General features: G+C 44.8%; 6 protein-coding genes across 11 annotated transcripts; 3 read left to right on the top strand and 3 right to left on the bottom strand.

Moving 5' to 3' along the window:
- Window positions 1-905: 905 nt before the first annotated feature.
- On the bottom strand, window positions 906-12,417 carry LOC117586685 (F-BAR domain only protein 2). Of its 4 annotated transcripts, none has more exons than XM_034276939.1 (13): window positions 12,280-12,417; window positions 6,725-7,099; window positions 6,099-6,665; window positions 5,843-6,038; window positions 5,208-5,786; window positions 4,289-4,540; window positions 3,704-3,809; window positions 3,279-3,634; window positions 3,043-3,215; window positions 2,238-2,977; window positions 1,842-2,177; window positions 1,542-1,771; window positions 906-1,481 (listed from the first exon to the last, which is right to left on the bottom strand). In XM_034276939.1, exons 2-13 carry the CDS (start codon window positions 6,752-6,754, stop codon window positions 1,384-1,386), a joined length of 3,663 nt encoding a protein of 1,220 aa, XP_034132830.1. In that variant the 5' UTR covers window positions 6,755-7,099; window positions 12,280-12,417; the 3' UTR covers window positions 906-1,383. The 4 variants fall into 4 exon arrangements, with proteins under 4 accessions (XP_034132830.1, XP_034132832.1, XP_034132831.1 ...); XM_034276941.1 differs by having other exon boundaries at window positions 5,376-5,786; XM_034276940.1 differs by lacking the exon at window positions 12,280-12,417 and adding an exon at window positions 11,720-11,839.
- Window positions 7,521-12,407, bottom strand: LOC117586686 (lysine-specific demethylase 3B). The gene is made up of 2 exons (XM_034276943.1): window positions 12,280-12,407; window positions 7,521-10,313 (listed from the first exon to the last, which is right to left on the bottom strand). The coding sequence occupies exon 2, from the start codon at window positions 10,293-10,295 to the stop codon at window positions 7,662-7,664; it is 2,634 nt and encodes an 877-aa protein (XP_034132834.1). The 5' UTR covers window positions 10,296-10,313; window positions 12,280-12,407; the 3' UTR covers window positions 7,521-7,661.
- Window positions 12,418-12,483: 66 nt separating the features above from the next.
- Window positions 12,484-13,579, top strand: LOC117586632 (39S ribosomal protein L47, mitochondrial). Its single transcript, XM_034276852.1, has 4 exons — window positions 12,484-12,640; window positions 12,718-12,991; window positions 13,043-13,320; window positions 13,383-13,579. The coding sequence occupies exons 1-4, from the start codon at window positions 12,537-12,539 to the stop codon at window positions 13,531-13,533; spliced, it is 807 nt and encodes a 268-aa protein (XP_034132743.1). The 5' UTR covers window positions 12,484-12,536; the 3' UTR covers window positions 13,534-13,579.
- Window positions 13,576-15,096, bottom strand: LOC117586629 (serum response factor-binding protein 1). 2 transcript variants are annotated; one of them, XM_034276849.1, is made up of 3 exons: window positions 15,007-15,093; window positions 14,304-14,948; window positions 13,576-14,210 (listed from the first exon to the last, which is right to left on the bottom strand). In XM_034276849.1, the coding sequence occupies exons 1-3, from the start codon at window positions 15,034-15,036 to the stop codon at window positions 13,593-13,595; spliced, it is 1,293 nt and encodes a 430-aa protein (XP_034132740.1). In that variant the 5' UTR covers window positions 15,037-15,093; the 3' UTR covers window positions 13,576-13,592. The 2 variants fall into 2 exon arrangements, with proteins under 2 accessions (XP_034132740.1, XP_034132739.1); XM_034276848.1 differs by having other exon boundaries at window positions 13,576-14,948; window positions 15,007-15,096.
- A 539-nt stretch (window positions 15,097-15,635) lies between these two features.
- On the top strand, window positions 15,636-18,309 carry LOC117586634 (ras-like protein 1). Its single transcript, XM_034276855.1, has 4 exons — window positions 15,636-15,882; window positions 16,601-16,869; window positions 16,933-17,189; window positions 17,269-18,309. The coding sequence occupies exons 2-4, from the start codon at window positions 16,731-16,733 to the stop codon at window positions 17,440-17,442; spliced, it is 570 nt and encodes a 189-aa protein (XP_034132746.1). The 5' UTR covers window positions 15,636-15,882; window positions 16,601-16,730; the 3' UTR covers window positions 17,443-18,309.
- Window positions 18,310-19,054: 745 nt separating this feature from the next.
- LOC117586627 (RNA-binding protein FUS) lies at window positions 19,055-23,874 on the top strand. Of its 2 annotated transcripts, XM_034276846.1 has the most exons (5): window positions 19,058-19,223; window positions 19,354-19,965; window positions 21,219-21,357; window positions 22,252-23,407; window positions 23,478-23,874. In XM_034276846.1, the coding sequence occupies exons 2-5, from the start codon at window positions 19,364-19,366 to the stop codon at window positions 23,531-23,533; spliced, it is 1,953 nt and encodes a 650-aa protein (XP_034132737.1). In that variant the 5' UTR covers window positions 19,058-19,223; window positions 19,354-19,363; the 3' UTR covers window positions 23,534-23,874. The 2 variants fall into 2 exon arrangements, with proteins under 2 accessions (XP_034132738.1, XP_034132737.1); XM_034276847.1 differs by lacking the exons at window positions 21,219-21,357; window positions 23,478-23,874 and having other exon boundaries at window positions 19,055-19,223; window positions 22,252-22,509.
- The last annotated feature ends 139 nt before the right edge of the window (window positions 23,875-24,013 follow it).

Below are 24,013 nucleotides of genomic sequence, written 5' to 3'. Positions count from 1 at the left end.
TTATTAAGCGCGTAAGGCTGTAAATGTCATACATCAAACAAACAAATGCGAGAACTGCTGAGTTGTCTGCTGCTTTTGTTAAACAATTATTTGTTTTATATTCATACAGCGGTATATACATTCATGTGTACATATATACCGTCTGCAGCAACTTTTGCTCACAACAATTGTTTTGTAATTTAATCTTATCGTGTGACAAGAGATGTTAATGTATAGTAATCATTTATATACACACACGACAATTGTTATTTGGCTGGGAGCAACAATAGCAAATTGTGGAGCACTCTTCCCTTCCACAAAGAGAGCATCATGCCATCCCGAAGCGCCTCGTTCTATGATTAAATGCAATTTATTCAGGCATCCACAGAAGCAGCCACAACAACAGAACAACCCATACAGCAGTCAAGTGTGCCAAGTGAAATGAAAAGGCGTCTGACGTCGCGACCTTGAGATCAATTTGTTAAAGAGTGACGTCATCGCCATCGTATTTCAGAACAGCAACGCGACGCGACGAGCGACAGCAGCTGCTGTTGTTTTTATGCTTTCCGAAATTCTTACAAAAGTTTACACATTAAATTTGAGGCTAATGCCTCGCAGATTTTTGTTTGGTTTGCACCCACAATTAATTGATTGGATTCCTTCCAAGCAGCCATTTGTTCGACGCTTTTCTCAACATTCTCTATGAATTTTATTCTGTTCGAAACTGATTGCTAATTTCATATACATAAGCACATATGTACATATGCATATACCATTTGTCACGAGCTGTAGAAGCCGAAAACCTGTTTCGTAATTTTCATTGCCTAAATTTGATAATTGATCGACAAAAAACCAGCAATCCAATCGTTCGCTTCGACAAAAACAAAGTCCGCAGAGCGAACTCTCCGAATGAGAAGAAATGCAGGTTTTGTATCTTATATTTAATACATTTGGATTTGGTTGTGTTGTGTGTGTACAAAAGTGAGCATAAAATCAACGTTCTGTGTGATTAGATATCTACATACATTACATCTACGTTTACATCGTATTCAGTTAAACATAATAAATACATACATTTCAATTTAATATATACTCGAACGTGTGTGTATATATAACAAATAATACCATCCAGATCGGAGCCATTGCCATTGCCATTTCCATTTCCAGGTAGAGTCAACATTACGCGTGAAACAAAATTCCGTGTATACAAAAATACATAAAGAAAAGCTCACAAGAAAATTCAAAGAGACGCGACACTACTGTGATACATGTGTGTTTGTGTATGTGGTGTGGGTGTATGTGATTTTTTAGCTTAGTTACAAAATTTCTCTAGGTTTTCACGAGCCTATTGCCATATTGCCATTTTCCATTCCCGCACGTTGTCATGTTGAATTTAGCGAAAAACTAATTTGATTTTGCCGAATACGGACTGGTAGAGCCCACCGATGGGGGTGTGGGTGTCGCCGCGCTACGTATACCATCGCCCTCGCACACATATTTTCCTGCAAGAGTAACAAATATTAGAAGGTCCCAAAAATGTATCACCCACCGCTCAAACTTACCGGACACAAAGCGCCGCTTGACCAACGACAGGCGATATCCACTGCCCTGGAGCTCGAACTCGATGCCCGATAGAGTAGTCCCCTCGCAGTTGAACTGAGTGGCCAACAGGGCTGGTGTTGAGGGACCATCGTTGAGCTCGAGGCGAGCCCTCAAGGTGCCGACACCACCATCCTGGGAATTCTGCGATATGTCCGTAAAGTTCCATACCAAACGATTCGATTCACCCAACCTAACAGAACAATCAAGAAGAAAATGAGTTTTTGGGTATCTGAATGCGAAGGCTCTCCTCTCACTCTTACCACGCAGAATGGGGCTTTGACTGCACATTACGCACAGAGCCATTGACGGGCACGGACAGCGTCACGTTGAGGAGCGGCGAAGCACTGGCCATGGCATGGTTATTGTACTTGTAGTCCACCTTCAGGGCTGTATAGCTGGACTCGCACTTCCAGTAGCTAACCAGCTGGAAGGGACACGAGCTGGCACCTGGTTTGGTTCGCACTTGGTACTTGAGTATGTCCACATTGAAATAGGAGGCCGTCGGGTTGTTCTCCGCCTGCCTTCGCAGAAGGGCCGTCAATGCTCCCATATTGAACTCTAGCATAGTGCTCAATGCGCTCGACTGCTGGCGATCTCTGTGTGGAGGAGACAGTCCTTTAGCATTAAACCAACAAATATATCCAACCAATACTCACATTTGCACCAGTTTCCCATTGGGAACAAGATTCTCAAGATTCTGTACATGCTTAATGCGAAAACCCAGCTTGGCTGGATTGGGATTATTGGCTAACAGGCCGGCAATGCCGGCGGGGAATGATAGCATCATATCACCGGAAACCTTCACCTGGCACCGCGACTCATCGCTGCCCCTGAAGTAGGCGTGTATTATCTCGTGGAAGGCCACCGCCAGCGGTATTGTGTCCGAAATACCAATTGTCAGCGGGGATGGTCCCCGCGAGGAGCCCACTCCCCCAATAGCCGTACGGAACTCCAGACTGCCAATGCTCTCAGCTCGATTCATGGGAGCTCCCGTCACGGGAGCCGGAGACATTCTCCCGCGCCCAGGGGCCGTGTTCGTTGCGGCTGGTCCAATTGCAATCATGTCCGAGCGACGCGATGGAGGCCGTGGTATGGCTATGCTTCCACCTGCAGACGCGGACGTTGGTGTCGGTATCTGGCGTCCCCCTGGCTTGCCCAGTGTGGCCGATGCCGGGGCTGACATGCTCATCTCGCCCAGCTCCGAGAAGATATCTCCCAGATCCGCATACCGATTGTTGCTGACATTGTTTGCGTTGTTGTTGGACAACGTGGGACTCTGCAGAGGTGCGTACGGATGCACGCTGGCCGTGGGCGTTGAGGCGTTCGAAATCTCGGGCGATTGCTGCCTCGAGGCCGGTGCCCCTCGTGCTCCCTGCTGCAGCTGTTGGCTGTGATGCTGTGATAATAAAGATAGATAGATTAGAGAGCCATCTGGAATGGAGACAGCGCAGCATAACATACTGAAAAAACTCCAGTTGGAGACAGGGAAATGTTCTCGACGGTCGCACGCAGCTCATCAACGCTTGCCGACATCGGCGCCTGGCCATTGTTCAGCGGCTTGATCTTCACATGAATGCGCCGCTCCTGCTTATCATTATCAGAGTCCGTATCCGAGTCGGAATAGAAACTGCCAGCTAAAAGGGTCCCAATCGTTAGTATTTCTTCAGTTGCAAGGGAACATTGCAGGCAAATCTTACACTTATCTTGACCCTCCTCCCAGGCGATCTCTTTGGCCGGCTGTATGCTGAAGCCCTCCTCATCCACCTCGTAGCCAGTCCCAGTTCCAGTACCGCTGGAGCCACCAGCAGGAGCCGTGGTCGAAGCCGACGTGGTAAGAGCCCCTCCCGCATTAGGTAGGCTGCCGCCACTGGCCCCGGCAGCTCCCCCACTGCCGCCCATGCTGCTGGCCCCAGCCGAGTCCACGCTGCCCTGAGCGGAGGTCACAGACAAGGCTGCCAGTCCGCCGCCAGCGCTGCTGCCACTCGAGTTCTGTGTCTTCATGCTGCGTCCATGATCATCGTAATCGAGCAGGGTGTTGTTGGCCCTATCCGTGCTGAAAGAGAGAGAGTTGGGAGAGTGTTAGCAAAGGATTGCGGATGATTATACTGTCCCCAGTACCCACCTGGTCAGACGCTCTTCCTGTATGTGCTCGGCGGCCTCATTGTCTTTCTTCTTTTTGGATTTCTTAGTTTTCGTCTTGTCACGGCGACTCCTTAAGATGCCCGACACTGCCAGCGAAACATTGATTATAAAATTTGTTAGCTTTGAGATGGCTTAAGATTATGCAAGCTATAGCCTAATAGAACACATATACAATACATATTTGAGGGGAGCATAGTGGATAAACGATATGCCACCCTTCGAGACACTGTACAACACATTCGAGACACTCGAAACTTTCGGGCAAATGGTTAGTTCCTATGGAATAGTTTATAGTTTACATTGGAAACTTAAATGTAATTATTTGCTGCGAACTCGTGACTCAAACACCGCCATAGAGTGCTCCAAATGGTTTGGATGTTAATCAGGGTATGAGGTTAGAATACGCAATTAGCTGGTGCACACAGAAAAGCCTTTAAATATTCACATATTTAACCTAAACTTAAAGCATGCGTTTCGGATGGTTCGTACAGGTACAGGTGGGTACAGGGTACAGGACAGGGCAGGAGCGGGGTGGATTCAATCACTTTCATTGAGATTCATTTACCCTGAGAGTTTGATGTAAATATATTTAAAAGTGACGTTGCACGTCTGGACGTTGTCGTTGTGGCGGCTGCTGTCGGGGCTGCTGCTACTCCTACTGTGGTGGTATTTGCTGCCGCTGTCTGTTGGAGGTGTTCTTGCTCATTTAATGATTTCGATAATTGCTGCTCGCTTGTCGTTGCATTCATTATTTGCTTTTTGCCGCCACCTGCACTGGCAGTTGGTGTTAAGGCCTCGGCCGGCTGTTGTTGCTGATCTAAAGTTTGTTTGATTTTGATTAGTCGATCAGTGCGTGTCATGGATAATGCGTTTTTGATTTGGGATGAACGATGATTGAGAGATGATCAATGATGTTAGAGGTGGCAAAGCATGGAACGTATGTATATTAGGCAAAGAGACAGAAGAAAAGCACAGAGAAGAGATGGCGATAGTTAGTTAGGCGGCTTCTTGGGCATTCATGTGATGTGTGGTGTGTGCTTGAGTGTGTTTTTGTGTGCATGTGTATGTATAAGTAATCCCTTAGTTTAATTGGCTGGTGCTTGAGTGTACATTTGAATAGACCGATTGGTAGAAAGAAAGTAACTAAATGTAAAGGAATCCATATACTTTAGACATAAAGGACAGTGGTGGATGAACGGGGAAAATATGCAATGATTAATTTACAACATTTAGACCAAGAAATAAAACCAATAGCAAATGAAAAAGTATTGGAAAATGTGAATAAATTAAATTAAGGTTAGTCCAGGGCTACTCCCGATATCACGTAAATAGTTCTAGGCACAGATTTGATTTATATTACAAATAGATCAAACTGATCAGACAACATTGAATTTAGTCGGAAATACTATAACCATAAGATACAACATACGAGTCGAAAAGCAACACAAAAAATAAAAATAAAAACAAAATCAAAGAGAATGAACCTTCATTGCTATTGTCCTCATATATAGAAGAGTTTTTGGTGGTGATATTGGTGGTGAGATTATTCGTGCCAGTTGTTGCTGTGTTGCTACTGTTCGTTGCTGTAGTTGTGGTGGTGGTGGTGTTGTTGGTGGTGGTATTGTTGTTGTTGGTGGTGCTGCCACTCATACCGAAATTTCCAGCACCTGTCTGTGGCTGAGGCTGCTGCTTGGCTGTGGGCATGAACCACGAACGCAAGCTCTTCACCGTAGAGGTGGCTGGCTGTGGCTGACCAACCACAGAAATGTCTGGCGATGTGGGACGCGGTGACGCCAGTGACCCGGCTCCAGCCCCAAGTATGGCGTCCTCGGCATATGGAATACTGCCGCTAGCCGCACTGCCACTGCCCAAAGAAATTGCGGCCACGGCATCACCTCGCTGATCCATGGACACAATGCTGCCAGAAGCGGCTGCTGCACTGCCAGACCGAAGAGCTGCTTGAATACTTGTGGCTGAATTCGAGTTGGATGCCGTGGCAGAGGCCTGCGGCTGCTGGAGCCTCAAACCACTCGACAGAGCAATACATTCTAGTTCGGGCATTTCTGTCGTGGGGAAAGGACGTTAGATATTTGCTTATAAGCGATATTGGATGTCTTACCCGGCTTCTCAAGGCCAGTATACTTGTTGAGCACAAACTGTTCCAACAGTTTATCCACAGACATGTCCACAAACTGACGCTTGAAGTCGGAATGCACCTGCCCCACCATGTCATGATTGTTCTGCAGCATTTCCAAATAGGTGGACAAAAACTCTTTCATTTGCCGCAGATGGACTTCCTCGATCTCTTGAAAACGCTGCAAAAATAAAAGCAACTGTTAGCCAGGAACCGGGAGACAAAAAGGAAGGTCATTTACCTTGCAGGTCTGAGTCATGCGCCGCTCAAATTCGTTTTTAATAGGGTTGTGCTTATCCAACAGCGCCTTGTAGTCCTCGTGCAGTTTCTTCAGCTTGCTCTCCAGCTTCTCCGCATCCTTGTGCGAGCCATTGTCCTTGCGCAGCTTCTCCAGCTCCAGCACCTTGCTGGCATACAGATCTCGCAACTTCTGCACCGCCACCGTCGACGTTTGGATGGCCTGAACACACTCCAGGGTCTGTGACTCCTCCTCCTTGACGGTTTTGTGCTTCTTGTGCAACTCATCGGCATACTTGGCCACGTCCTTGACCAGCTCCGTCAGCTTCTGCACCATTTGCATGTGCAGGGTGGAGAGCTTCTCTGCCGAGGTGCGCAGTATGGTCCACACCGGCGCGAAGGTGCTGTTCAATGTCCCTGTGCTGGCCTTGTGCGCCAGCTTGGACATCATCTTCGAGTTCTGCTCCTCAATGTTGGACTTCTCGCGCAGGAACTCGGACAGCTCCTTGCTGGCCACCAGTCCAAATTTCATGTTGTGGTACAACACATCGAACCCATTGTTCTTCTCGCCCTGCAAAACGTTGATAAAGTGATTAAGGATTCTTCATTGTGCTAATTTCTGAGCCTTACCCAAAAGTAATCATTGAAATCCACCGTCATCTTGTCTATCGGAATGTGTTCCGTCCCTCGTGGTTCTTAAACTTTAATTTATTATTATTATTTTCCTTCTCCCTCTCAGTCTTCGTAAAGGCTTTGCTTGATTGCTTCCTAATTGACGCTGAACCTGACTTCTCAGTAGCAGCTCTCTAGCAGCTCTGGCTCATGCGCAGCACCATGAACGGATGTTGCCGGTAGTGTTTGTCTGGTCCTGGGCATGCGCTGGACACCTCATCATCAGTTTCTGTTTTCGTTTCCTTTTTGAATTCAACATGCATGGGCACTGGTCGTTAGGCGATGGTAATGCTCTCTTCACGGACGTTCCCACTCTTGGTTTCTGCAGTCACTCTAAAATAAAATAAATTACCAAATTAATCATTTGTTGTACAGACTCAGAAGTCTGAATCAATTAAAATTTAAATGTAACCCTACAAAAATCAGCTAAATAAAAATAAACGGTAATTCAAAAAACAATCCCAAACTAAAATTCATAAATATATACATTTATAAAATAATAAATAAATAAATAATAAATTTAACTTTAATGTTAGCTTTAAATTTAGAATAAATTTAAAAAAAACATTGCCCATGGTGTACTCAAGTATACTTAAAATTTGTAATCTTAGTGCTCCTTTGTCTCTGATTTTCTTCCATAAATAAACACTAAATCAATGATAATAAATGACAAGGTTTGATTATGCTTATTTGATTATTTATTGAATGCAAATTTTAACTTAAAAGACTAGTACACAATCGTTTTGATATATTTACTACAACTACTGCTCATATTAGAGAAAAATGTATTTGATTGAATAAAGTTGAATTCTCTTGATTGAATGGATTACTTGACGGTATTAAAATGTTAATCTTAAGTCTAAGAACAAGTGAAGACAAATGATCATGGTGCAATCTAATCTCCCTTTAGCTTGGCCATTTCCACATCAAGGCGTTCGTCAAGCGCCCTCGTCAAGATGGTGCAGCAGTCCTTGATGGCATGGTAAATGATATTCTTGATCTGCAACTTGTCCTCGTGGTTGGTGTGCGAGTGCGAGAGGCGTCGGAACTCATGCGTTAGATGATAGCAGTGCGTGATGTTCTCCGGCGAGACAAAGTCCTCGGCCACCTTGATGCAGTTGTGCAGATTCTGAACCTGATGCGGTGCCCCGGCGGGTATGAAAACAGCATCGCCCAGGCACTGCACAATGGGATGACCCTCCACACCGTATTCCTTGAATAGACGGGCCCGCAACTTGTCGTCCAGATACCAGTTCTGATCGTGTATCGGATCGTGATCGGGCTCCAGACGGAAGCCCTTCTCCAGCGTCACGCGATTGAGCAGATCGCGAATTTTATCCGCATCGCGAGCCGGGAATATGTGCCACAGCGCTCCGGGCAGCACATCGGGCGACTGGCAGCGAGCGCGCGTAATATAATCGCATCCGCCCAGAGCAATGGCTCGCTGAGTGGCCGCCAGCTGGGGCTTGCTGTCCTCGTCCTGGGGTATTCCCACGTAGACCATTATGTTAACGGCATCCGAAATGTCCAGATGGAGGTTGGTCGTTCCCTTGTCGGGGTGCAGGGCCGAACCATAAGCGTTGTACATCTTGGGTCCCAGATCGGGCGGCACAAACATCTTGGGCAAGCAGCTGGCAATGTTCAGATTTCCCGTCCGCAACGTATACTCCGGCATCGGCAGTCCCTGCATGAGGTCTGCAAACCGAGTGGGTAGTATCTCGGCGAAATCATCGCCCGGTGGCCAGTCCTTCAGCTTGAGCAGCATGGGCTTGCCATTGGCGTCAAGCAGACGCTTGTTCATGCACTGGAATCCCTCCCAGAAGTGCCGCATGGGCTGATTGGGCACCAGATTGCCGTTGAGGCAGTTGATCAAATCGTTTGGCTTGTCGCCAAAGTCCCGGCAGAAGGCCTCCGGATGCCACAGATCAAGGTTCAAAGAGCGAGCCACCTCTGAGATCATGACGGGCTGGCCACACTTCCACACCTCCTGGTAGAGCACACGGTTGTCCGGATGCATGGCATCCGTGAGTCTCAAGAGCTTGCCATCGCACAGCCATTCGTGGGGCACGCCCGGAGCCAGCTGCGTGGAGTGGGCCAGGGTCATGGCTCTCGGTGGCAGAAATCTCCTCAAACCGGCCAAACCCTTCCGCAGAAAGTTGATGTGCTTGAAGTTATCGAATGCACTCGTTATTGGATCCTTTCCCAGGGTCTCTTTTGTCCAGACCCGACCTGGGACATAGTCTATGCCCCGTTCCCGTGCGAATTCCAGCTTCTTGGAGTGCAGCTGCTCCAGCCTCTGCTGCTGGTGCAGCTTCTGCTCGGAGGCCAGCGAGGAGAAGCTCGTGTGCTGCTTCAGTTGCGACTCTTTGATCATGTCCTGTATGAAGGCGTTCAACTGAGGATCTTTCACCTCCTGCTTGCTCAGCAGGCAGCCGCATACCTGAGGCACCTGCCATAAAGTGCGTACTTCGTGCAGCAATCTGCCCAAAACGTTCAGGGCATCGCCGGCAATGATCTGTGTCAGCATCAGTTCGGTCATGGCATGCTGCTGCGGACCATTGGGATCGGTGCAGAGCCCCCAGTGATACTCGTCACAACCCTTCTGCAGGGCCGTCTCTACGCGCCGCAATCGTTGCCCCTCCTTTCTGTCCTTAAAGCAGTCCAGGCACACACCAAAGCCGCACTTGCGACAGGTCCAGTGATAGTTGAACAGCGTGGTGTCGCACACATCGCATATTTCTCGTATGCCCTTCACAGCCTTTTTCCAGGCGATGGTTCCATCGGGATTCTCGTGCAGCTTCAGAGCCTCCGCCTCCTGCCGCCACAGATAGCAGAACTGATCGCCCGCATGGAGGAGTATGTATCGGCACACTTGTATGTCCATGAAGCCACTGGTCGGAGCGGTTGTTCCGTCCGGCTGCCAAATGCTGTAGTCCTCCTTTGTGGGCTCGATGTAGGGGTTCGGGAACCCGGCCACACTCAATTCTCCCTTGTCGTTGTATTGTAGGCGTCGGAATTCGTAGAACCTGCAATAGACATCGTTGCTGATGGCATCACTCTCACTGGCGGAGGGCGTCACATGTCGTTTGCGGCATTCGCGACACTTGGGAATCTCCGCTTCCGCTTCCGATACCACTTTCTTTGTTTCCTCAGTGGGTGGATGCTGCTCCTGCTGCAACTTAAAACAGGGCAGGTCCTGTAAGAAGATGGAGCAACTATCTCGGAACTCCTTATGACGCAACTCCTCCTCATCCGTCAGCAGTGCTGCTGCTTGACTACTGCTGGATAGTTCTTGTTCTTGTTCTTTGTCCTGCTTCTGCTTCGCCTCTGGGCTTCCATTTCCGTTTTCGCTCTCAGTTTCTAAGCAAGCTTTCTTTGTGTTGTTCTCATTCGAAATGTGTATCTCAATAATCGATTTGGGATCCGATCGTAGGGACAGAGAACTTGATGGGGATATCGTTCGCTTACGGGTTGCAGTGACAGCGTTTTGTTCTGCAGGAGCAGCTGCTGCCAGTTCGTTCTCTGACATTCTGTGTGTCTCTCTGGCCTTCGAAAAGGAAGAAAAGGAAGGAAGAAAAAGAGGGGGGGTTGAGCTTTTCGGTTTCTTTATTGCCCTTCTTTTTCCCCTCTGCACTGGTAATGCTTCTCGTGTGAAGTGGCTGATGCTGCGTGCTCCTCCATGCTCCGTGCTCCCGATCTTCTTTTCTTTTCTTGATCTTTATCTTTATTTTGCTTGCCATCTCTTCTTGGTTATTTTTCATTTGTTTAACACTTTGTCGCCGTTGTGGTTGCTGCGGTTGCAGGCTGCAACTGCATTTCCGGTAATGTGGCGGACAACTTTCGTTGGCTTTTCTTCTTTGATGCACAAGCACATATTTCGTGAATGAATCGAGCAGAGAGCTTCAAGAGAATACAGCACAACTACTCACTGCCTCCACATTACCTGCCGCAGAGGAGAGCCTTACTTAAACAATAATTAAACAAAAGGCATACCATAGTATGTACATACACATTTATCAAAGTAATTATGATATTTCGATAGGATGAAGTAATAAACCTCGGCAATAATAGCACACTATAATAATAAACTACGCCACAAATTGGGAATGTGGGCGTCACATTATGTATGCTAGTAGTGCTTATTATTATACACCCCTTTCGATGCGATTATTTGTACATACAGTGCACGCTCTATACAGTAATGCAGCGGAACATTCTTTTAATTTGGAGCCACAAAAACAAAAGAGTACCCAGCGGATCACAAGTATCACTGTACGAGAACGTGCCCAACGCTAGTCTTTTTTGTAAATTGAATCTAAAATAATAACAACTGTTCACTGTAATCAATCACAATTTCACTCTTTGACCAAACATTTCACTCTTTTGCGAGTTCACTGTACAGCGACATGTTATAAGTTGGTTTCCTATATTTTTTGTTATTTTTAGGATGAACGTGATAATCAAATTGAAGGCGAAACATGGTCTCTGGATCTTAACAGCTCTGTTAACGTTAACCCTAACATGAAAATTAACAGAAGCAACAAGTGTCGCCAGACAGAAATTCCGAGCCTACGGATATGAAAGGCAAGTAAGTGTCTTCCAATTATATGTATGGCCAAAGTAGTAAGGGGCATCGGGGAAATTGACCCTGCATGACAAAAGAGCAGCCGTCCCGTCCATATGTACACACAGAAGCGAAGCAAAACACGAACATACATAAATACATACAAATGGTATGTACGGCCGGGCGAGCGGGCTTGTTTGTGTTTTTGGGCGTTCACCGCATAGCCAGCACAGAACAGAAGTCTTACGAAACACGGCGAAAGAGAAATGGGGAAAAACATGAGAAGCGACGACAGAAAACCCTACAAGCGACTCGCTCCTCACCACCTCTTTCCACTCTGGCAAATTGATCAATCAATTCACTTTCTGGGCGCTTTATTTATGCCTGACCTTTTAATTCAATGAAAGCCTGCACTTTATATAACACCAGCACTGCAATCAATAGACCGTAGAAAACAATGGAAAACACGCACGACGAGCATCGAACTTTAAATTTTACTGGGGAGTTCACCCAAACCGTCTGATAACGCCGACTCCAGATAAATATTTGTGTACGGTGAGGGAGGAGGGCTCTGCTACTATTCTGAGCACTGTGCGACTGCTCGGCAACACTGGCGGATTACTACATCGCTCTAGATTTGTTTTTTTTTTTCTTCAATGAATTTGATTTTGCCCAGCCTTCAGAAGGTGCCAACTAGGTTTTTTAAAGAACAAATAATAAGCACTTTGGTCACCAGGAAACACACTCGCTGCAATTTAGAATCGCTGCCATTGTTGCATTTTTATCAATTTAAATTTGTGTACTGAACATTACAAACACCATCATATCACACTCACTGACACACGCACACACCCACATAGAAAAGTTGGCGTTCCTGCATTCCAAGTGGATAGAACTACAAGCTACTTTTGACCAGCTAATTTTTACAATTTTGAAAGTAATAACTTACATTTACTTATTGCATGATGGGAAAACACTCGGGCCTTACTTTTATTTAAACTCTACTTGACAATTTTCAATTTATCTTTTCGCAAAAGACCAAAACACGCACGGAACCAGTGCGACCGCGGATTTATCGATAAGCTATACAGTCTGACCCCCAGTTTATACCGAAATATACATATCCATGGATTTCCACCTGGAGCTGCATGGTCACTCTGCAATATACCTTCGATTCCGCGGTCACACTGGCCATAGTACCGAAAAATGTCTGCAACTTTAATAAAAGTTTTAAATTTGGCTAAAACTGTGAGAACATCGACGATAAAAAGCCTTCTAACTGCTCCAAAGCAGCAATGGCAGTCCTTGTGGTGGGTTTCAGCAGGACAAGTGGTTTTATTAAAGCATTATTGGCATGCGCTCATCTTTGTTTTTATATAATACGTAGTGCTGCAGCTCTTCAAACGCCGCATGCTCAAATGGTGCACACCAGTCCGATGCGGCATGGTCTGATGGAGTTCTTCGATGACCCCAAGCATTGGAGCGAGAACGATGTAAAGGTTGGACGGGCCTGGAGGACGGAGGAACTGCGCATCAAATCCAACAAGGAGCTGCATCAGCTCTGGTTTGTATTGCTGAAGGAACGGAATATGCTTCTTACCATGGAGCACGAGTGCAATGACAAAATGGAGATCTTTCCCAGCCCAGAGCGAGTGGATAAGGTAACATCTAAATGGTAAACATGCACAAGATACTGAGCCATTTATTTGTAGGTGAAAATTTCCATGGACAATCTAGAGAAAGTGGTGAGGGAACGCAACACGGCCTATCATTTGCTGGAAACGGGTGAAACAGGAGAACGACCCCAGAAGAGGGTAAACAACTCCTTTGGCTTGCAGTTTAACTACAAATCCTGCGAGCATGTCTTGCCACCCTTCATGAACCTCAAATGGATCAAATCCCGCAACATTGGCTTCGGCGGCCGGGCTGTGAATAGATTTTTGCTCAAGTACCGCGAGCAGCTTTACAATGCCAAGCGCAAGGCCAAGAAGTATGTTCTGCACAACTAACATAAAATTATACTTAATTATTTAATAATTGTCTCTGTTTTAGCCGCTCTCGCAATGAGGTAATGATGATTCTTCGCCGCAATCCCAACTTTGATTTGGGAGTGCTGCGTCGCAAATTCCCAGATGTGGATATCGACAAACTACGCAGTGCGGATAAGGCCCGAGGGCACTATGTGCCGAAGATTGGCGTCTAACTTTGCAGCATTTTCAGTTATTTAGTCATTAAATCGGAAAAATACGTCAATTAGTTACTTTAATCTTCGTCAAACTTAATTTTAGTTCCCTGGAAGGCGGCAATTTTTGGTTTCCACTTTTGTTTTGCAATCCAAGAGGGATGCATGCCTTCCATGGAGGTGGCAGTAGGAGTATGAGCGAAAGCCGGAGCAGAATGATGCTCGACAGCTGGAAGTTTAATCTCTGCTGCTTGTCCGTCATCGCCAAACTTGATCTTTTTGCCCTTAAAGTGCCCTATGACTGGTTTCTGTTGCTGCTTGGCTATCCAGGATGGATGAAGGTCTTCAGTGGGTTTCTTGTTATTAATCTCTGGCCTCCGCTTCTCTCGGCTGTAACTTGGTCGGTTTTCGTTGCGCGTTCGCTTGGCAGGATGAGGGATTGGCTCCTCATTTTCGCTCTCGTTGTCTTCTGAATGAACTACAGCGCTGGATAAATACGGTTGACCGGATTCTGTGATGAAAAATGGATCTATGACATGTGTTGGACGATCCTTCTCATCGTTGATCTCCTTTTCAATGCTCGCCTCCTTCTCATGTTCTCGCTTGCGTGGCTTTTCTTTGATGTCAATGGGTTTGGGTTTAATTTCGAGCTTCTTCTCCTTTTGCGGTTGCTTCTTTTCCCGCAGCTTTGGCTTCTCCTCTTTCGTCACCGACGCCACTTTAGCATTACGCAGAGGTTTTTCTTGTTTGGGTTTCTGTTTTCGTTCTTCCCGAAGCTTTGACTTCTCCTCTTTCTTCACCGAGGCCACTTTAGGATTACGCAGAGGTTTTTCTTGTTTGGGTTTCTGTTTCTGCTCTTCGGCTGTTTCTACCTCCTCAATCGCTGACTCTGTCGCAGGCAATACATCTGCTTCTGTTTCATCAGTTCCACCTACGGTGCCCACTTTGTTCTTTTCCAGCCATTCTAGTCGATTGCGCGTCTGGGCCTTCTGCTCTTTGATTTCCTTGCGTTGCTTCTTCTTCGTCTCAGTGCGTTCCAGCTTCACGCGTCTCTTGCTCGTTTCCAGAATCTCTTCACGCCACTTGGAATCCTTATCACTGTCCAGGGCCAAAGTCTGGCGAAAGGTGTCAACCAGCGCTTTCATCAGTTTGTTGAGCGCCAGCATGGCCAGAACCACCTCGTCTGGTGTTGACCGGCCATTTGTGAGTACAGCGTTGGGATTTTTGCCATCCTGTAGGAGCAGCTGGCGCATAATGTCCAGACTCTTTAAAGCCTTCAGCTGGGCCACGCATTCGCTGCTTTTGCGCAAGCGTTCCTTGTGTTTCTCATTGTCCGGATGTTTTGCCAGGACATCTTTTACCTTCCTTAGCTTCTGCACAAGCTTGGAAACCGTTTGTGCACGTGCTTGCTGGATGACTTTCTTGTTGGTAATTACCTGCGTATACGTACGGAATAATAATTATAAAACAATACGTATTTTTTCATGTATTTACCAAATTATTGAATTTCAGTTTATCAAGCATGGTGCTCAGTGTGACTGACCCTCAAAATAGACCGTAGGCGGCAACCCTAATGGAGTACTAGATCCATTTTTAGTATTTTACGGTGTCGATAATACAAAAAAAATGTAGATAATATGGTGTAGTAACAATGTACACAAATTTACCTTTTTTCTATGAGCCCATATTTTATTGGAATCCCAAACAAGAGTAGTCTTTAAAGAAAGATAGATTGTACAAAATTGCTTAATTTATCGGATAGAATTGTAGAATCAGTTCTTAATGCTTTCCCTAGATAGTAATCCTAAGCCGAACAGCTGAATCTAAGAATATCACGAAAGGCAGTGCTGTCAGCGCGTACTGCGTACACATTAAGCGGTTGAAAAGATGCCACAGTAAAAGCCATTCCGGCTCTAAGGAGTATCCGATTTGATCCAGATTTGGAAATCTGGCAGCTGTAGCCAGCCTCAATGATCCTGCGTTTTCAGTTTTTTTCGTATCGTTGGTACCGGGTATAACAAATTGTTTTTCATTGGTATATTTACCATGTATTTGGAACATGGAGAGGTATACTACGGTATATTTGTGACGGTCAGGCGGTATATTTTATCGAGAAATCCGCGGTCGCATAGTGCTGAAGAAGAAGAAGGGCTGCAGAAATAAGTTACGAATTTATTGTTTTCTTTTAATGTAATTGCAACTAAACCCAGTTATTAAAAGTCGTTTAATCGCCCGAAGTTGCGTTAAACCGTAAATTGTGACCCCGAAACGTGCCAAGTGAATGCGTTGCACGGTCCCGCGACCCCAAACTCGACAGACGCAAAGAAGAAAAACAAGGAGGAGCTAATAGAGAAGGCAGCAACAAAGAAGGTCTGCATTTGTGCAGCCCCGGCAGGAAAAAATCAGAACAGCAACGATCAAAGCACTGCTCTGCATTTATAAACTGCTATTTAATTAATAAAATTGTGCAATTCCCATCAATATCCAAATCGTGACGATTCCGATGCTCAGACGCATGAAAATTAATATTCATAAAGAACCTGAGGGCTGCAACGCGCTTGAGTCATTGATCTCTTTTATTGTGTCTGTGTGTGCATACTACCTACAGTGGCGGACAGCAGTCTGCGTGCGACCCCCGGTTTTAAATTTCCTGTTTAATTGTATTCCACCTGGAGCGGGCTTGAACGGATTATTTTAATTATAATTATATGTTGGACAGTGTTTGTGTATACATATGTATGTATGTACATATGCATGTATAAATATAGGTGTGATAGGTCAAAACTAAAAATCTCCGCTTTTTTGTTGGTGCAAGCTGCTCGTTTACTTTAATTGAAACGTTTTTAATTTCCAAAGTCAATTACAGCCTATTTTCGCTTTTATGTTATCTGAGAAACAATTTTAATCGGCATCTGGAAGCTAATTTTTCCAAAATGGGGTCGTGCCAAACATTTGTCCGTCACTGTATGCATCTGTGGTAGAATAATATGGAAGCCAAGCGGCGGATTCCATCTTACATTAATTTGTGCCTAATTATGCGTTTAATTTATTTTAATCATTTTTAATTATTAATTTACTTTACTTGCAGCCCAGGAGAGACATCCACACAGCCACACGCATCCTAAGACACGCACCCCCAAAGACTGCAGCTGCGGGTTCTTGTACCAGTGCACCACGTTGATCGCTAGACACAACGGCTAATCAAAAGCGGAATACCAATGACGGAATACAAATTGGTTGTTGTTGGTGCGGGAGGCGTTGGGAAATCGGCGTTGACCATCCAACTTATTCAGAATCATTTTGTTGACGAATACGATCCCACAATCGAGGACTCGTACCGAAAGCAAGTGGTCATTGGTGAGTATTTCAGGGGCATTGCACATGTGATAAACTCTCTGATTGAGAACTCTGTTCTTGCAGATGGAGAAACCTGCCTTTTGGACATCTTGGATACCGCTGGACAGGAGGAGTACTCGGCCATGCGGGATCAGTATATGCGCACGGGCGAGGGTTTCCTTTTGGTCTTTGCGGTAAATAGTGCAAAATCCTTTGAGGACATTGGCACATACCGAGAGCAGATCAAACGGGTTAAGGATGCCGAGGAGGTGCCAATGGTGCTGGTAGGCAATAAGTGCGACTTGACCACGTGGAACGTTAAAAACGAGCAGGCAAGAGAGGTAAGTCGTAGTCAGCCGGAGTAGTTTTTAACTTATTAGTTCATTTTTTAATAATCCTCTTTACTTTTTGACTTTGAAGGTGGCCAAACAATACGGCATTCCATACATTGAGACATCGGCCAAGACGCGCATGGGCGTTGATGATGCATTTTACACACTGGTGCGCGAGATCCGAAAGGACAAGGACAACAAGGGGAGAAGGGGACGTAAACTTAATAAGCCGAATCGTAGATTTAAATGTAAAATGCTCTAAACGAGCTCGCAGTGGTTTTATTAACTTTTTATTTTGTTCAATGTCGCCTGTTGTCTGTCTGTCTGTCTGTCTGTATGTATTCATTGTTGTCTTTGTGGGGCAATCGTGTCAATGGATGGCGGATAGTGGATGGCAGGATTGTGGATCCCCCGTGAATGCACCCTGAATGAAAGAACACACATCCAAACACACACACACATGAAGAGCGAAAACACACACATCTGTATGGGAGCGCGTTAGTCGGTGCAATTGAAGAGATGAAGAGAAGAATTGTAATTAATTTAAGTAACTAGAGTTTTATGTACGTCAAAATGATTTTGTGAATGTGTGTGTTTTGTGTCGTTTGAAAGGTTGCGTGGCGCCCTTTTAAGAGTATTAACAATAACGAAAATGAAAACGAAGGAAAGCAAAACGAAATGAAATGAATATGTACCTCTCTACATATAACTATGAATACTGTTGTAACTGCCTTGGTTCAGCTGCTTTAACCATTTGTTTTCAATCAAAACCACCACCACCATCAACCACTAAACTGGAGTCCTCAGTGTCGTTTGAATTTTACCAGAGACGGAGAATCTGATCTGTTCTAAATCCCGGTATATGTACCACAATGCATGTATGCAAGACTAGTTCTAATTACTCGTAATTCCTTGAGCTCTGTTGTCAATGGTTTTGTTTTAATGATTTTAGCGTAGCCCGTCTTCTAATTCAAGTTTTCTCACACATACGCACGAGCAGAATTCCATTAGTATTTTTCACTAGTAAAGAAAAAAACATGAAAAACAAACGGTACAGCGATTTTCGCACAAACGAGCAGGTTTGCTTGTCTTTGCCCAAACTAAATAAATGTATGTTCATTAAACACAATCAATTGTTGTGGTGCTATGTCGCAAACATTTTATTTGTATGGTATGAGTTGTTCTTGGAAAGCCTTTCTTTCTACCTACCTTATTGACAGATCAATAGAAGAAAAAAACAAGCAGCCAATTAAATTTACATTATATAGTTTGCTTTAAGCTTTTTATACATACATTTAATATTTAATTTTTTTGTATTAATTTTTGCCATACAAAAAGGAACTAAATAAAACGATTGTGTGTACTATTTAAACTGAAACCCCGTTTTTGCTAGTGTCTCGTAAACATTGAAATAAATTTATATGAAATACTGGTATCCGGCATATATCGAGAAAATAGTGTAGAAATGGGAAATTGAAAAGATCGAAAATGAATAGTACATACACATGTACATCGAATGGATCCTATAGATGCTATAATAAACAATTGATTAATCCAAATCGCGGTAATATGGTTCCCGATCAGCAAATTGGGGTACTCAAATACAATAACATACATATACATACAGATGTATGTATATATTTTTTCTCGGTATATTTACGGTATACCTTATTTAATAAACAATTCAATTAAAGTAAGACTTAGCATTGTGGAGAGAAGAAAAATATATCTTAAGTGTTAAGAGTCCCAGCTAGCTCGTAATATCAAACAGAACGTTAAAACCGCAGTATAGGAGGTTCATTGGTATATTTACGGTATATTTGGAAAATTATAAGGCACATTTAAATCAGTTCCGGAGGGTCACGCGGTATATTCTATCGATAAAACCCATGGTCACACTGAACAAACAAGCCGTGCAAAAATAGAAGTGTGCGTTTTATTGATTATTTTTTGGCCTCGATATAGCCAAATACTTGCTTTAATTACTAGAGCAATCGAAGAGAAACGTTTCGTCCGAGTTCCTCCAACAAAATAATCAGATAGGTAAATTATATAAACAATATTTTCCATAAAAAATCCCCTGGAGTCGGTCGCCATTTTGTTTTTCCCGACGCTGCTGCCGAAAAATGGTTCTGTACATGACGAAGATATAAATGGTTTGTTAAATTTCCAGTCCCACAGCCATGAACATGGATGCGAGCAATGCAGTGGAGAATCGGGAAAAGGAACGTGATCGTCGCGGGCGTGGCGCACGAGGATCTCGCTTCTCTGATGCCGATGGAAATGGAAATGCCGGTGGAGGCGGTAATATTGGCGGAGGGGGTGGCGGCGGTGGCGGTGTCCGAGACAGAAGCCGGGAACGACGCAATTGCCGAGTATACATCTCCAACATTCCCTACGACTATCGGTGGCAGGACCTGAAAGATCTGTTCCGACGAATTGTCGGCTCAATTGAGTATGTGCAGCTGTTCCACGACGAGAGCGGCAAGGCACGCGGCTGCGGAATTGTCGAGTTCAAAGACCCCGAGAATGTGCAAAAAGCCATGGAAAAGATGAATCGATATGAGGTCAACGGCCGTGAGTTAGTCGTCAAGGAGGATCACGGCGAGCAGCGTGATCAATACGGAAGGATTGTCCGTGATGGTGCCGGCGGTGGCGGAAATGTCGGTGGCGGGGGTGGAGGCAATGGCAACAACGGCGGTGGCGGTGGAGGAGGCGGCAGTGGTCGTGACCACATGGACGACCGGGACCGCGGCGGCTTCTCCAGACGCGACGATGACAGATTGTGAGTACTTTATGTGTTCGTCTATCTCTATTGTTTTTCTCGATGTTCTAAGCAGGAAAGCAAGGTTCGTAGCACGCAAAAAGTATTGAATCCTTACACACTTCTCAATCGGCAGTCGTTTCTATGAAGGCAAATCAATCGAATCGAATCGTACCAATCTGCAGAAGCGATTTTTCTATCCACCTACGTGTACGAGTACGAGTACTTAAAGGATACTTCCCATACTTGTCGAGCGTAGGAAGAACTCTTATCATTTATTTATCTGCCATACAATTGATAACCTGTACACTAGGATCTTTAAAATACCAATTACTCTTAAAATATCTGCAACGAATTGAAAAACTGTTCATTAAAAGGATTATGCGGATTTATTTGTCGAGCGTAGGTTGTAGGATATTTTACTGAAACACTCACTGCAAGTATTTCCATTTCCCATGTTCAGCTTAGGCTATATACCATTGAAAGGATTCTAAACTGGAAAACGTATGCCATAGGATTCCATTAACAGTTTTGCTTTAAAGGACTTTCATATCTGTCGAGAGTAGGCTGGTAGATCTTTTATCTTTCATGATTGCAGCAGTTCAACCGCATTGTGGATCAAGTCGTATTTGTTATTCGAAGAGAGGATTTATTTTTCAATTTCTATTCGAATTAGGAGTCGGATGACGGTTACTTGAGACTTTGATTGAGTAGAGAGTAAAGATAGTCTTGCGTTCTTGCGCAAAGGGAAGTTAAGTTTCCAATAGAAGAGCTCTTACGACCAGCGAAATAATCAGTTGAGATCTCTAGTTGATTTTGTATTTGTTATTTATTGTATGGGCTGTGATGTAGTATAGCTTTTTGATCGGTGTTTAAGATACAAAGAAAGTTACATACTTACATGAAAAGTCTCGTTTGTTCGTATTGTCAGTAGGCTGTTCGACATGTAAATATTTTGTTAGGTAGTGTGGCATGAAGGAGAAAGGACTTTAAAAATAAATACACATTTACGGAGTCGTCGGATTCTTCTGCTTACAACAACAGTCCATAATTATTTGTCATAGTTTCCAACGGTGCTTAAGAATTGTGTGTGATGCGGTGCGATGTTAGATTAAATAATATGGGAAGGAAGGAAGGAAGGTAACAAACAATTTTTAGACGTCTGCAATCGTGCCAGCTTTCTTGGCATCTCTCTCTCATTCTGTCGTAGCTGAAGCTTATTCTTGCTATCCTTTTGTTATTTTTCTCTCTGGATCTTTGGCTTCTTTTTCTAGATCTGGGCGTAATAATTTTAACATGATGTCAAATGATTATAATAATTCGTCGAATTACAATTTGTATGGGCTTTCTGCTTCGTTTTTGGAGAGTCTGGGCATAAGTGGACCTTTGCATAATAAGGTTTTTGTTGCTAATGTGAGTATATAGTAATTTTAATTTCCAATAATTCCAATATGTATTCTGTAATCGACTGTACGCTAACCGAACCCGAAACACAAAACATGTGAGGAATGTGCTTGGCTGTGCTGTGCTGTGCATATGGAACTTTCTTTCTCGTCTGTTTCGTATTTATAACCCACCCATTTGTAGGCCTAATTTTGTGGGGCTTTGTTTATTTTTCGTGCTCCTCGTACTGCTGCTTAAAAACAATCAAGAAAAGCTGTAGACCTGCAACCATTAGATTCATTTAATCTTGATCACGAGCATCCACTGATGGAGATTTGGAATTGGTTTACCCGCCAAACAGCCGTCGTTCTTGGTCATGTTTGTGAATAGATTATTGGATACAACTGTGAACGATGTCTAATAATATAAGGATCTTCATTCGTATTTTGGTGTATTTAAAAAAAAGAGAGTAATTTGTGATTCTCTTTACCCTTCAAAATTTCCTTCTTTCCAAATCCACATTTAAAGATATTTTTTATAATTACTGGGCTCTTTGGCACAACCTCTGTCCTCTGTCCATGTTGTATACACCGAGAGGTAAAGGTGTTTCCCTCGCGTTTCCTATTCCGTCATGTTGTTCCTCAAATGGGTTATAAATATGAAGCAGTTGCGGTTCGTAGGGCAGTGCAAACGTCGACTTCTTCGTCTTGGGCTATCAACTAAGTTGTTTCTAGTCAACTGAAACAAAGGCTGGAATGATTCCATGTGGGCCTGCTCCTGCTCATGCTCCTGATATTGTTATCTTTTCACAGCAAGGCTTCTGGTCTGCAAGGTCTGCTTTTGATATAATTTCAGGGGCGCACAGAACGTACATTTACATGGAGATTGCACTTGACTAATTAATTTTAAACACACTCTCTTCAGCTGGACTACAAGGTGGATAACAAGAAGCTCAAGCAGGTGTTCAAGCTGGCCGGCAAAGTGCAGGCCGTGGATCTATCACTGGACAAGGAGGGTAACAGTCGCGGCTTTGCTGTGATTGAATACGATCATCCCGTGGAGGCAGTGCAGGCCATTTCCATGCTGGATCGACAGATGCTCTTCGACAGGCGCATGACCGTGCGCCTTGATCGTATTCCGGACAAGGGTGAGGGCGTTAAACTGCCCGAGGGACTTGGCGGTGTCGGTATTGGCCTAGGACCCAACGGTGAGCCATTGAAGGACGTTGCCCACAACCTGCCAAATGGCGGAAACCTAGGTCAGGGCCAGCTGCTGGGTAATGTTCAGCAAGGTGGACAGCTGGGTTCAGTGGCTGCAGGCCAGGGAGGCGGCGGCGTAAGCAATGCCAGCAATCTTCTGGGTAGCCTGACTGGCGTGATGTTCGGGAACAATGCTTCATCCATCCAACCATCTCCGGTCGCTCCAGTGCAAAAGCCCAATCTGGGCAACAATTCGGGCTCTGGCGGACTGAACTTGAACAATCTGAACCCCAGCCTTCTGGCAGCTGTGGTCGGCAATCTGGGAAACCAAGGAGGCAGCCTATCCAATCCTCTGCTCACTTCATCTCTCAACAATTTGGGGCTCAGCCTGGGCAACTCGGGCGGCAATGATGATCCCATTTCTTCCGGCAATGTGGGTTTGTCCAATAACTACAGCAGCGGTGGCAGTGGAGGAGGCAATAACTACAGCTCCGGCGGCAACAATAACTACAGTGGCGGCGGAGTGTCCGGCGGCAACGTTGGATATAATGCCTACAGCAGCTCTGTGGGTGTTGGGGGTGGCAATGGAGGAGGCGGCCTGGGCAACCAGCAGGACGGCAACGACTACAATACTGGCAACAATCTAGACATTTTCGGGGGCGGTAGCAATGTGGGAAATGCCAATTCTGGCGCAGGCAACGCCGGTGCTGGCTCTCGCAAATCGGACACGATCATCATCAAGAATGTGCCCATGAGCTGTACCTGGCAGACGCTGCGCGACAAGTTCCGTGAGATTGGAGATGTCAAGTTTGCCGAGATCCGCGGCAATGATGTGGGTGTGGTGCGATTCTTCAAAGAGCGCGATGCCGAGCTGGCCATAGGTAAGTCTCCTCTCACTCACAAGGATTATCGATCGAAATCGGCAAATGAACTAATTGTGGATTCTTGCAGCGCTCATGGACGGCTCTCGTCTGGATGGTCGCAACATTAAAGTAACATACTTTTAAGTTAGCCTTTTAAGTTTAAATCGTATTTACTCTGTAGTGGTTAAGCGAAAATAACTCGACAATGAACCCATCCGACGGCCACCGCATTGTTTGATGACCAATGAACGGATTTTCTTTTATTCCACAAGCAATACAGCCATACAGCCACGAAACGAAACGGAACGGCATAGACCACTGGATCTGGGAGGAGATCTGAGATGTATCTGAGGCACAGACACAGCAGACAGAAAAGTTTATCCCATACATTTTTTTACTCGTATAACTTTTATATATATATAAATTCACATTATTATGTACTCTAATATTAAAATAACTGACGTTCCAAAACCACAAACCACAAATCCGAGGACGCAATTCTATTGTTATGTCTAAGCGATTTAATTACAGCCAATAAAACAATGCAAAGTCCCATTGTTAAACATTGCTCACAATTTACGTTAGCTATTTGTGGAGTACAAAATGTTAGTTGAAATGTTTTAT

Source organism: Drosophila guanche, unplaced genomic scaffold (genome assembly GCF_900245975.1).
Source record: "Drosophila guanche unplaced genomic scaffold, DGUA_6, whole genome shotgun sequence".
Lineage (NCBI taxonomy): Eukaryota > Metazoa > Arthropoda > Insecta > Diptera > Drosophilidae > Drosophila > Drosophila guanche.
This window is presented reverse-complemented; position numbering and strand designations above follow the sequence as displayed.

Coding starts and splice junctions, on each gene's coding strand:
- LOC117586685 (XM_034276939.1), bottom strand. CDS start 6,754: ATGACGGTGGATTTCAATGATTACTTTTGG. Junction 3,635..3,703: donor CAGGAAGAGCGTCTGACCAG/GTGGGTACTGGG, acceptor TCTCTCTTTCAG/CACGGATAGGGCCAACAACA. Junction 1,482..1,541: donor CAAGCGGCGCTTTGTGTCCG/GTAAGTTTGAGC, acceptor TTACTCTTGCAG/GAAAATATGTGTGCGAGGGC.
- LOC117586686 (XM_034276943.1), bottom strand. CDS start 10,295: ATGTCAGAGAACGAACTGGCAGCAGCTGCTCCTGCAGAACAAAACGCT.
- LOC117586632 (XM_034276852.1), top strand. CDS start 12,537: ATGTCTGCAACTTTAATAAAAGTTTTAAATTTGGCTAAAACTGTGAGA. Junction 12,641..12,717: donor CAGCAATGGCAGTCCTTGTG/GTGGGTTTCAGC, acceptor TATAATACGTAG/TGCTGCAGCTCTTCAAACGC. Junction 12,992..13,042: donor GCCCAGAGCGAGTGGATAAG/GTAACATCTAAA, acceptor ATTTATTTGTAG/GTGAAAATTTCCATGGACAA.
- LOC117586629 (XM_034276848.1), bottom strand. CDS start 15,036: ATGCTTGATAAACTGAAATTCAATAATTTG. Junction 14,949..15,006: donor AACTGAAATTCAATAATTTG/GTAAATACATGA, acceptor ACGTATACGCAG/GTAATTACCAACAAGAAAGT.
- LOC117586634 (XM_034276855.1), top strand. CDS start 16,731: ATGACGGAATACAAATTGGTTGTTGTTGGTGCGGGAGGCGTTGGGAAA. Junction 16,870..16,932: donor CCGAAAGCAAGTGGTCATTG/GTGAGTATTTCA, acceptor CTGTTCTTGCAG/ATGGAGAAACCTGCCTTTTG. Junction 17,190..17,268: donor AAAACGAGCAGGCAAGAGAG/GTAAGTCGTAGT, acceptor TTGACTTTGAAG/GTGGCCAAACAATACGGCAT.
- LOC117586627 (XM_034276846.1), top strand. CDS start 19,364: ATGAACATGGATGCGAGCAATGCAGTGGAGAATCGGGAAAAGGAACGT. Junction 19,966..21,218: donor AGACGCGACGATGACAGATT/GTGAGTACTTTA, acceptor TTCTTTTTCTAG/ATCTGGGCGTAATAATTTTA. Junction 21,358..22,251: donor ATAAGGTTTTTGTTGCTAAT/GTGAGTATATAG, acceptor CACTCTCTTCAG/CTGGACTACAAGGTGGATAA.